General features: G+C 40.8%; 1 protein-coding gene across 12 annotated transcripts in view; it reads left to right on the forward strand.

The window, feature by feature from the left end:
* Positions 1 to 12,399, forward strand: part of LOC137194475 (receptor-type tyrosine-protein phosphatase mu-like) — a 168,629-nt gene that overhangs the window by 146,688 nt on the left and 9,542 nt on the right. For 10 of the 12 annotated variants that reach the window (XR_010930971.1, XR_010930972.1, XR_010930970.1 and 7 more), the window contains 7 exons: positions 1,978 to 2,094; positions 3,930 to 4,084; positions 4,832 to 4,967; positions 6,956 to 7,105; positions 7,503 to 7,676; positions 8,943 to 9,074; positions 11,085 to 11,210. Coding sequence is in view for 9 of the 12 variants with exons in the window: in XM_067606391.1 (XP_067462492.1) it covers positions 1,978 to 2,094; positions 3,930 to 4,084; positions 4,832 to 4,967; positions 6,956 to 7,105; positions 7,503 to 7,676; positions 8,943 to 9,074; positions 11,085 to 11,210 (990 nt within the window). In the remaining 3 variants the exon portion in view is untranslated. The remainder of the gene's footprint in view (positions 1 to 1,977; positions 2,095 to 3,929; positions 4,085 to 4,831; positions 4,968 to 6,955; positions 7,106 to 7,502; positions 7,677 to 8,942; positions 9,075 to 11,084; positions 11,211 to 12,399) is intronic. The other 2 variants (XM_067606392.1, XM_067606393.1) reach the window with 2 other exon arrangements.

Raw genomic sequence — 12,399 nt, forward strand, 5'->3', positions numbered from 1 at the left:
CCAGCTCCTACCAGGCTCCTCCGAGCAGAAACATCTCTTAATGTTGTCCTCAATGGACAAAGGGGGACTGTTATTGAGTGGCGAGGACGGTTCATAATGTTCAAAGTAATGGTAGAGTCTTGACTTTTTTATGTTCACTATAGCATGTGGCCTGACTTGGAAAAAAAAAAACAGAGCCCTACTTCAGTCCTAATTTGTTCCACTTAACTCGCACTGTAGTTCCTCCTGGTTAGGTTATAATCAAGAGAAAATGAAGGTCTTAACGTACAGTGTAATGCTTTGACTGCCAGGGGATTTTCTCTAAGAATTTTAAACACATTCACACTGAAAGGCCCTTAAACACAGGCACACCTTGATTTTGCTGATGTGCATTTTTTTTGGTGGGGCTTAAATGTAGCAGAGCTGATAATGATTCATGGGCCCATCTCTAGGTACCTCATTAGGCCGTTCTTCTACAGTGACTGAGCCCAGCCAGCCCCGCCCCACACCTTCTCCACACCTGCTTAGCTGCGGTGCCGTCCTCGGCGGGCCCGAGCCCCCAAACCGTCTGTTATATGATCCTTGTCCAATGGCGGGCGGTAGGCACAGTTGGTCACAGTGACGGTGGCTCCATAGAGGGCCCCATAAAATCACTCCGCCATATCACAGTGGGCCATCTGCTCGGCACAGTTGCTGATGAACTCTGGGAAATCCTGGCACACACACAGACGTGCACACACAGCCTCTGTCCCGCTGGTTTCACACACAGGGGCGGCGCTCGGCGTACTTTGATGTATGAGAGATTTGGTTTGGAAGGCAGTGTGCTGTGTGTGATGAGGTGATGCTAGGTGTGCTTCTTTTCCATACACTTTATCCATATGAGCGAATGAGTTCAAGCGCTGTATACGCACAGTCACACACTCATAAATGTGCCCACGCAAAAGAACATCTGTGTGTATGCAGGCATAATTTAGCCCAAAGGCTAATTCCCCCCAAACCAGGCGCCTGATTCAGTGTGATCTAATAAGGTAATGCCTTTTGCCTAATTCAATCTGGCTGGAAGCGGACGGTGGATTTGTGATTGTCATCAGGGATTAGTCATCAGGGGTGTCAGAGAGAGGGACCTGAAAGTCTCCCTCTGTCTGTGTCACTCCACAAACCAAAATCTCATTTCATTCCTAATCAGGGCATAAACTCCAGAAATGAAAATTGAATCTAGTTGTGGCTGATGTTGCATTTATCTCTCATCAAAAATTATCATTCTCTGATATACCTCCATGATCTCAATCCCTATTACCAGCCTTACTCCCTCAGTATCAACACTTTAATTGAACGGAGGGGGGGAAGAGGGGGTGGGGGTAATTTTGCACTCTTAATGATACCTAATACAAGTAATATTTCCAGGGGGGTGTTTTAGATTTCTGTTGGGAAATTTGTTTTAAACAGCTGAGGGTTTATTATTTCATGTCATTATTGGATTGTCATTATATCTCCCTCATCCAATTGTAGTACACTATTTTTTTAATATTTTGTCCTATTTCTCTGCACTGGTAGTCAAAAATTTAAGGTGGAGAAATCTGACACCCCCACAGTGCCTGATTCGCCGTGTCTCAGAGTTCTGTACGGTCTACCTTTAGACTCATTTTCACATTATCGATGAGCGAATGAGAAAGCAATAACGTGAGAATGAGCTCTCCATCGATACATAAGATTCCCATTTACAGCAGATCCTTGACCGGGGGCTGAAACTAATATGAAACGAATCTCATTTTGACTGAAAGAAATGCTTCAGAAATTGAAATATCAGGTGGCAAACGGGAGGTAATGTTATGTGACAATTATCTTTATTGGAAAAAATGATGGCCTAGCAACTACAGACATTCTAATAATTTGTATGAGTGTGTGCCATGAAATATAGGCTAGCACTGCACGTGCAAATGTAAATGAACTGCATTTCACATATACAGTACATTTGATACTTCCTCTTTACACTTTCAGGTGAAGTGCTGTAAATACTGGCCTGACGACACAGAGATCTACAGAGACATCAAGGTGACGCTGATAGAGACTGAGCTCCTGTCAGAGTACGTCATCAGGACCTTTGCTGTAGAGAAGGTACACTTTTTAACCTTTCTTTTCCACTGAGAGTTTTGAAACAACACTCCTTTTCAGCCTTCTTCACACTCACACAGCTGAGAGATTTTCAGTACTTGACCTCAAACTTTGGCCATTGAGCGACTCAGCTGAAGAAATTATGAGTTATGTGCTTTGCTTTGCTTGTGAGCAACACAAAGTGGTTTCTGAGTGGTCCTAGAGAGAGGCCCTGAAAACATTTTTCTCAGTCAGTTTTCATGAGTTATTAGGGCCAACATGAACACAAAAGTATCTGCAAAAACTCTTGATATTTAACAGGAGAGATTTCTGTATTTATATTTTTGTCTGTGCTCTTTTCGCTGGTTTAAAACGGGCGAGGCTCAGTTCAAGAAAGGTGACCACACACTGTGCACTAATCGGGATTTAGCAACATTGAAATCGTTGAAATCAAACCACAACGACAATCTTGATAAAGCTGATTTGGTTAGTTTTATGAGTGTTACGCTCTTAATACATAACTAGGATATGTTTTCTGAACTTTGATTGTTGCTTATTTAGTCATGAATATTTAATGTTATTGAGAAATACTTAAAATTTGAAACCATGTTTTCAAAACCAACTTAATGTCACCTCATGTCACCCTTTATTTTAAAAGAACTCCATTAAAGTCTTAATGGAAATGACTTGTGCTGCCAGGTGTGTTGTCAGTCGTATTCATAAAATTATTTGAATTCCACTTATCTCAACTTTTTTTTAACTAGCAACAATTAGTTCAGCCCTGCTGGACATGCTCCATAATTTTTGCACTTCTCTCTTTTTTTTAAGAAAATATACTGCAAAAGAATAACAACTGAAACATTTTTTATGTAACATGTACATTTTAAAGCCTTTTTTTGTAGGATTTGAATTGCATTTGTATTGTAATTGATTGGTTGTGCTACAGATGCACCCTACACACCCCATGCATCCCACACCCACCACCCCAAGGGTGTGACATGGTGACACTGAGATTAAATGTCTGAAACACAAAGACTTTTTACTGTTTGATTTTTCTACATTCATTATGCCATCAGAATAATTTGAAGTGTGCTATAAATAATACAATTCTACACATAGTATGTTTAAATAGTAACAACTCTCAATGACATAGAGCATATAAACAGAGACAAGTGTAATCATTACTAATGCATTTCACAGCAGCACATTAACCCCCAACACATATGCTAAGGAAAGATAGCATGTGCTGTTCACTTTATCTAATGAAATCTTTCCCAGTGGAACTCATTGAGACCCTCTCCAACCATTAAGTTCCTGCAACTACAAATATTACGTAAATAATACTGAAGAACAAGCAGTTCGTAATTTAGGTATTATTAGGTATTTATAGTCATATTTAAAGAGTTGTTGCTTTGGGTTATACTGTAACAAGTGACAGTATAACCCAAAGCAACGGTCAATGAGTCCACACATAGAATAAAGTAAAACTAAATATTCCAACGTGATATAACTGCAAAAATGAATGCTAATGTTAAATCCACAGTGCCCAGATAATGTAACATATACAGTAATCCTGTGTGCCTGAAAGGACCAGGCATTGAGAAGGGCTACAGAAAGAAATAAGGCCACAGCGGCCTTGGGCATCGTTTGCTGTTAGATAATGGAAGCTTTGCTCAACCCCTTCTCTACTTTGTCCATGAAGTGTCTGTGTCTGTGTCTGTTTGTATTCAATCCAACTCTGTATTTGCTTTCGAAGGACCTCTCACATTGTCTGTACACAGTATCTTCTGTCGTTGTACCACATCCCTGCCATCTTCTGCTGTGCTCTGTGTGTTTAACATGATGACTTTGTTCCCCAGAGAGGGGCTCATGAGATCCGAGAGATCCGACAGTTTCACTTCACGGGCTGGCCGGACCACGGTGTGCCCTATCACGCCACAGGCCTGCTGGGGTTTATTAGGAGAGTCAAGTCCAAGACCCTAACCAATGCTGGGCCCATGGTGATTCACTGCAGGTTGGTCTGCACTTGAACTGACCACTCTGTTTCATACTTGTGCTTCTACACTGTCTACCCAGTCAGTGTATACTTGTGTATACCTGTTCTTTGTCTTACCAAGTAGTTAATAGTATTCTCCACAGTTGTATTCAGTCTGTAGATTGTAAACCAGCAGCACTCAGCATCCTGAAGAGTGGAGCTATGCAAGACTATACACCATAGCCAATATTTTGGAGGCAAATCAGAATGTAAAGTGATCAAACCACAGAATACAGAGGACAACATTATTTTTCCAGTATTAGACTGACATGTTTGTCTCATCGTCTGTATTAAAAAAATCCTTTGGTCATTCAAAGTGCATATGTCCTTAAAGGTTCACCTAAATTACAAAAAGACTATGATCATTTTACCTTGTGTTGTATCTAGCCATGAGGTTTTAGATATCCTTGTCTGAGAAGAGTTTGTAACTACTGTCTACCAATGAAATAGTCCCTATGAAAAGTGTTGCAAGTCTGTGGATTATCCAGAGCGACAGGGAAACCAATGCTGAAAGGGCATGTTGTTAAATATACATTTTTATTGCTGTTAACACCACAAATGAGAATTACATTCACCTTCGTTGTATTTAGGCAGAAATATCAAAGACAAACAAAGTTGCATTATTCTATACTTTAAATGTCAAACTTTAACTTTCTTACTCCTCTGAATAAAAGCAGCACTTTCTATTGCAACTCTGAGGTTTCTGATCTGTACGTTTGTCTGCAGTGCCGGGGCCGGTCGCACAGGCTGCTTCATCGTCATCGACATCATGCTGGACATGGCAGAGCGAGAGGGTGTGGTGGACATTTACAACTGCGTGAGGGAGCTGCGCTCACGGAGGGTCAACATGGTCCAGACTGAGGTACGGTAAATCTGGTCTCACACTGGCTTCAGCAGAGCTGGGCATGCCAGCAGAGACTCATCAGTAAAATATGGAGGAGTGAGGATGCAGCTTGACAGGCTGTTGCTATCAAAAGTGGATTAACTAGAATCAGAAAGTAATTCTAAGCATAAGCCCCACTTCTCTGGTGCTCCATAACAAATGCTCACAATTAATACCAAGGAAGGAACTCTTTTACAAACATGTTATGTTGTGGGGAAGAATAAATCATTACCTGACATTTGTCAATAATTCTGCAGCATAAGTGAGTCAGTAAAGGTTTTTGAACAATTTTGGCAGTGACTTATGATGCCTATTTTCCCTGAAAATGCAGCATAATTAGTTTTAATTTTTTGTGGCCTGTCACTTTCAAGTGCCATTTCAAGTGTCGGTAATTGACCTCTGTCTGATGACTGTAAAGCGAGTGCTCTTCAGCGCTTGTTTTAACCTGCTTGAAATGTCAGATCAATGGTGTTTATAGTTACAGCAGACATATTTATGACTACAGCAGGAAGCAGTTTTTATTATACACGATGTGGTATCGTCATTCATCCCACCTCTACATTTGTGATAATCATTTCTCACAAAAAGGCATTTATTGGAGCACACACCCTAACTATTTCCCAGGGTGCTAAGCTCACGTGTTTGGCAATACTTACTATAATAAAAGGGTTTAGAGGCTTGTAACTGAGAGCATTTAGCTCATATTGATAGCTGAAAACATCCCTGGCTCATCCTCCAGCTTTATGCCAGTGTGGGCTATCGAAGGACTTTGCGCTTTCCTGAACACCGGCCATCTGGAGGTGTCCATAGTCTCGTTGAATGCATCATTTCACCGTAATTCCCTTTAAATCACAGGCATCATTGGACTTAATGGGCAAATGTTTCATCGTTGACGTTCGAATTGGGATTTGAGTAACTGGAGACCAAATGTTGTTCACCCCGCGTCACTCTCCTCAAGTTCAGTGACCTTCAGAGTGTGTGTATGTGTATGTTTTCCCTCGCAGGTGTTCATGTTCATTGGCACAGCTCCTTAGCCCTCAGCCAGACACTAACTCTGCAACGTGGTTTAATCTGTCTGTGGAAGTGAAAAGCTTTGTCGTTGTTTATACTTTATGAACTCAGATAAGATCTATCAATTTGTGGATTTTGGTTTGAGTGCCATACCCTCCAATCCAGCCTGAGCTAGTCAAACTCTCAGGTCAACAGTTCACATTCTGCACAGGACTTAACAAATGGCAACACATGTTTCTCTGTAAATCTGTAAATCAGTGACCCCTGTGCATGTGTGCGGATTTTGGTCCGAAGTGACAAGGAAGTGTCAGCTGAAAATGTCACTTCAGAATAGATTTACATCAAGCCTCAAGCTGTGTCACCATGTCGACTGCTTGACTGACTGACATGAGGAGGAGGAAACGTGTGGCGATTTCCTGGTTCTCTCTGCATGACATTAAGGACAAGAGCGGTTGTTTTTGTTGACCTCAACCTTATACCATGCCGTAATCATGCCAATAATGATGATGAAATCTACACCTTGCTCAGGCCACCCAGGTTGATAGGATCATGGACAACCTGAAAAGGTCAAAGCATTGAAGAAAATACCTTCTTCCAGGCCTCTAAACATTTTTAAGGTTGTTTAAAATGTCATTGAATTCAGAGTTTATTCTGGGAATAAAATCAGCTATTTACCAAAAAATGCAAAAATATGTAATGTAACCTTTAAACATAGACAATGACAAATATTAGTCATAGAAACAGCCTGAGGGGTAGAGAATAATCATGGTAAGGTCGTGAAAAGGTCATTGAATTCTTCTAGCAAAAACTCAGAGAACACTGGCTCATGCATTTCTGCTGCTGCTGGTAAAATTAAAAAAAAAAATCTGTCTCATGGCTGTTTTCTGCAAATGTTGTCTGTTGTCATGAGTCTTAGGAGTTTGATAGATCCGCAATGAGGATGCTGTTTTTTGCAGGAGCAGTATGTCTTCATCCATGATGCCATTTTGGAGGCATGTCTGTGTGGCGACACCACCATTCCTGCCAGTCAGCTCCGCTCTGTCTACTATGATATGAACCGCCTGGACCCACAGACCAACTCCAGCCCCATTAAGGAGGAGTTCAGAGTAAGGAGTTTTTAATATAATAAGACAAATAAAAAAAACAGTGTATGTAAATCATTAATAAAGCATTTACTCAAGTGCAGGGCAAGTTCAAAACAACAGTAAACAAGTTGTCTCTTGATGAATGGCACATTCCCCCTCCTGGGCCAATCAGTAGCAAATCTATCACCTTGCATTAATCTATAACAGCAGCACCCCTCCTCGGACCAATCAGTGTTATATGAGACGTATTGTCCCCCTAAGTTTCATCACAGTCGCAACAGGGGAGTCAGAGCTATCGCTAATGTAGCTGATTAGAGAATTGCATTGTTAATTACCATATTGGGAGATAATTAGCACACTCTAGTGCCTACCTTCCTGCATCAGTATTAAAGTGTGCAATTCTGCTTCAACCTTACAGACTTTGAATATGGTGACTCCCACGCTGCGGGTGGAGGACTGCAGCATCGCCCTGCTGCCCAGGAACCACGAGAAAAATCGCTGCATGGACGTCCTGCCTCCAGACCGTTGCCTCCCCTTCCTGATCACCATCGACGGGGAGAGCTCCAATTACATCAACGCTGCCCTCATGGATGTAAGAGTCAAACATAGACAAGAACATGTAAACTTGTAGGCGCATTTCCTGGATTTCCAATACAAAGTGGCTTAAAGGAGCATTTCAGCATTATTGGAATTCTTGCTAAATGCATTACTGTAATTTTAAAGTGGTAAAGTAACACTGAGTCACAAGGCAGGAGACAACTGCTCCTTTCCCTGTGAAATGAAACACTCCAACATGTTGCTTTTCTTGTTAATAATGTTAAAGCAGGTATTTTGCCTGCTGGTCTGCACCATGTGCTCTGAAAGTTAAAAATAACATCGCTAATGCTAACTTTGAATTTTTAAATACCTGAAAATAGATCACTGCACTCAAAATCCATGGTTGCTCAGCTGGAAATATCTTAATGCAGTGCTGTAGAGTTGATACTTTGACTAGAGCGGGACGTAAAAAAAACAGCTGGTCAGATAATTGACTTGACTTAATACATTAACTGAAAGCAAGGAACATTGAGTCTCAGGTTTTTACCTCATAAAATCAGATAAACCAATTCAAAAAATAGGCAGACCTTGAATAGCCACACACCTTAAATACTCCACTTGGTCTCAGCTATATTACAAACACATGAAAGCGAAATGTTCAAATGGCTTGTAAGTGAATGGTAAGCTGAAGGCTTGCATCTTGACTTTGACTTGAACAAATCTGCTTTTGCAAACTTGTGACTTGACGTTGACCAGCTCTTAAGGACTTACGTAAGTCTTGAGTTGGATTTGTTCTGACTTGATTTGACTTGGACCCCAAAGTACGTAAAAACAGCTGTCTTAAGGTGACATCATATTATCTGTGGTCAATCAGATATCTGTCTGTCGATCTGCAATAACCAAAAGGCACCAAAACACAATGCAAAAGTGTTAAATTTATTCAGGGTGGACCTAACAAAGAACAGCTTGACAATAATGCACGTGTCTTGTGATGGACTTTTTGGCTCTTGCCCGGATTGCGCAGGTGACCTTTCAGGTGCAGCGTTGCCTCAGTGTCCACTGGCTACCTTTGGGAGCCAGAAACCACATTAAAAGTGCAGTGTCCTAATATAATCTCCCTAGACATGGAATCTCCATTAGAAAAACAACACTCAGTGAAAAGCAGGTTAAAGGATGGAGGTCATTTTAAATGGTCATAGGTTTATTCTTTATGTATTATTCATTATTCTGTGCTATACAATAAGAACGAGTTATATTCAGCGGCGGATTTTCATCTTGTTCTCTTGCTTCTTCTCCTTCTATTCTCCTCTTTCTCCTTCAGAGTTACAAGCAGCCTTCTGCATTCATAGTGACCCAGCACCCACTGCCAAACACAGTGAAGGACTTCTGGAGATTGGTGCTGGACTACCACTGCACGTCCATAGTAATGCTCAACGACGTAGACCCAGCCCAGGTAAACCCGACCTGATACGTGTGCACAAACACACATACTGTACAAACAGCACACAATATAATACACAAAGGATATTGCAAAAAGTGCACTCACAAATAGATGACAGATGAAGCAGCACCTTTCATCCATGGGAACTGGATTTAGAAAAAGATTGTTTTTTTCTTGTTTTCTTCCAATATGAACCCAGGGATGTATCTGTGCTGGCAAACACATATATATGCGTACACGGAATATGTTTGAAATGAGGCAGATGCTGCAGAGTGGAAGAGGACTTGGCATGAAAGCGCAGGTAGATGGAGAGACAGGCCTGTGGAAGAGACTCTCCAGATTTCTCAGCCCGAGGCTCTGTCATAACACCCGGGGATCAAAGCCTGAAGCCAGGCTGCTCTCCCCATCCAAATCCCCTTTCCCTAGGTGACTGACTGACTGGCTGACTGGCTGGATAGAAAAGGCCTTTCATTCAATATTCTCACTGTAGCCAGCCAGTCAGCCAGCCAAGGAGGCAGCACAGGTGGGAAGGGAGGAAGGGGATGTGTGGATGGAAGCGAGGGAGATGGAGGTTCACCATGTTTCTCCATCAGCATCTTTATTTTTGCATCTGTTAAATTTGTCAAGTTTTGACAGGCTCTCAAAGGAAGCTAGAACATGGTGGTTTTCCTGCCACACAGACTGTATATGTGTTTGTGCTCTTTTGTGTGTAAGAGAAAGAAAGTGAGTCCATCTGTGTATGCAGTGCGTGAGTGTGCATACTCAGGCCCGTTTGTGTATTTACATTCTTCTCAGGTAGTCTTCTTTTTTTCTTGTTTGTTCATGTCTGTGTGTCTCTGCATGGAGGCATGTCTGCCTGTGTAGAATCTGTCCATCTGTGTGTTTGTGCGCTTCCACTAGTCTGATTTACTGCTGCGAGGACGGTGGTGTGCTCTGCAGGTGCATGTTCTTAACTAAGCTTTCTCTCCTGAGGAGCAGAAATAGGGGAGATTTTGAGGTTCTTACGAGGCTGTCCCAGGGGTTTATTTCTCCCTCTGTACTTTTGAACACTATTTCAAAGGAGTCGGTAACACTGTTTATCAATGACTGCTTATTAATACCTACAACTATTGCTATATTTTTATTTAAATTAATCTATATATACATTTTCAGTTAACTGACTAATTGTTTAATCTGTAAAATGTCACAAAATAGAGTGAAAAATTCTCATCACAAGTTACCCAAATCCCAAGGTCACATCTCCAAATAACTGCCCAACACTTTAAAATCCAAAAGTTTTCAATTTACAGTACATTTGAAAATCTCAAAACAGCTCTTTTGGGAGCATTTTCGCTTGATAATTGAATCAAATGATTAATCAGTAGTAAAAAATAGTTGTCAATTAATTATGTATCCATCAACCAGTCTTTGAATCAACTCATCTTGTGATTACATTTTTCCTCACAAAGAGGAAGCCTAAAAAATATGAGCCTGAAAAATAAGTCTGTGTGTGTGTTTTTTCTGAAGAGCCAAGAGCAATTAGCCGAAGTTTCTGAGGAATTTCTTTTTGATTTGCTGAACTACGGGTCAGTCGATGATGAGAAGGCTCTCTTACATCTTACATCTGTGTTTAGTGTTCTTTCTGTCAAAAACGTATTCTCGCTTTTGTGTGAATGTTCTCCACTGAAGGGGCAATTCACATTTTTTTCTAAAGAAAGCACTTAGAATTTATTCACCTTCTATGTCTCTGCCTTTCGTTCCTTATCATTCATGTTCTCAAACTGTTTAATCCTACATAAACCTCTCTTAACAGTACTCTACAGTATGTGTAAGAAGTTAAAAAACCTTTTCACTGGCTTCAGTCAGCAGGGTTTTTATTCCAAAACTAATGAATCTTCTTCTTTTTCTTTGTTTTCTTTGTGTGTTTTTCTTTTTTTATGCCTGTGTGTGTGTGTGTGTGTGTGTGTGTGTGTGTGTGTTTGTGTACCTGCATTTCTCTGTGTGTGAATGTATGTGTGTGTGTCCGTGCATATTTTTTTTTAGTTGTGCCCACAGTACTGGCCAGAAAACGGAGTCCACCGCCACGGACCTATCCAAGTGGAGTTCGTCTCCGCGGACTTAGAGGAGGACATCATCAGCAGAATATTTCGGATCTACAATGCAGCGCGGGTACGGTGACACAGGAGGGTCATACAAACAGAAAATCTTTTTTTTTTTTAGGGGCAAAAGAACAAAAAATACATTTATGTGAGTAAGTTCACATGTAGTTTCTCTGCAGTGCAGTGTTCATTCTGTGACTGCACACCTCACACGTCCCACTCCTTCTCTGGCCTGTTCTGTCAAGCTGTGCAGAGGCAGAGTCATTTCTTTAACTGCACAGCACCAGTGATTGGACCAAGGTGTGATTTCCTGAGTCACATGTCTTTCAAGCAGCTTGAGAAATGTTCACACATAGATAAAAAAAGGTAGAAACCAAGTTGAACTATCTGACTGTTCCTTCAATCAACACTTTTTTGGTAGAACATGTGTCTGTCTTAAAGGGTCAGTTCACCCAAATTACAAGGAAACACATTTTCTCATTTACAATAAGTCATATCTAGCTGTGTAAATAGGTTTGATTTTAATTGTGTAGGTTTGGGGATCTATACCCCCTAAAATTAAGCAGTGACTACTTGTGACCCCAAACAACAGGTATGTCCATTCTGTTCTGATGGAGCAGTTCAACCAAAGGAGTAATTTTTCCCTCTCAGATTAAGTCTTTATTTTAATGACTTTTGGGGGCCAAAAGGTGATCAAAGTATCCAGTATTTCACAAGAAAAAAAAACAAAAATTAGAAAAGAGTCAGAAAAAAAATTCCACCTTAATTTTTATTTTCATTGCTGTGAGCAACACAAACAGAATTCTTTCACCTGAATTGTGTTGGAGAGGAGGAAGAAATCTTACAGAATAATATCTCAATTAACACTAAATCTGCATAAGTGGATACCACCACACGTAGGTTAGACAATATGGTAAAGGACTATACAAAAATTATTGGGGTATTGGGGTAAGGCCCTCCACAGTGTTATTAATATTTTCTTTGGGAGCTACACCTGACATAGAAAAAAAATGCAATACCTTCCCTCCTATATCTCAAAATAATATATTTGTGGCAAACATAAAAGAGCTGCTAAACAGTTAGGCCTATAACAGCTTGTTGCTGATGGATTTGATCATCACAATATTTTCTCCTGAGAATGCATTAAGATAAAATTCTGGGATGAGAAAACTCTCCTTTGGGCAAATTTTCGAACATACACCACCCTCCCCCCCTTTTCTTACCCTTTTCCCCCACACTGATCATTTTCGTACGGTCTC

This window comes from Thunnus thynnus, chromosome 12, assembly GCF_963924715.1.
Source record: "Thunnus thynnus chromosome 12, fThuThy2.1, whole genome shotgun sequence".
NCBI classification, from domain to species: Eukaryota; Metazoa; Chordata; class Actinopteri; order Scombriformes; family Scombridae; genus Thunnus; species Thunnus thynnus.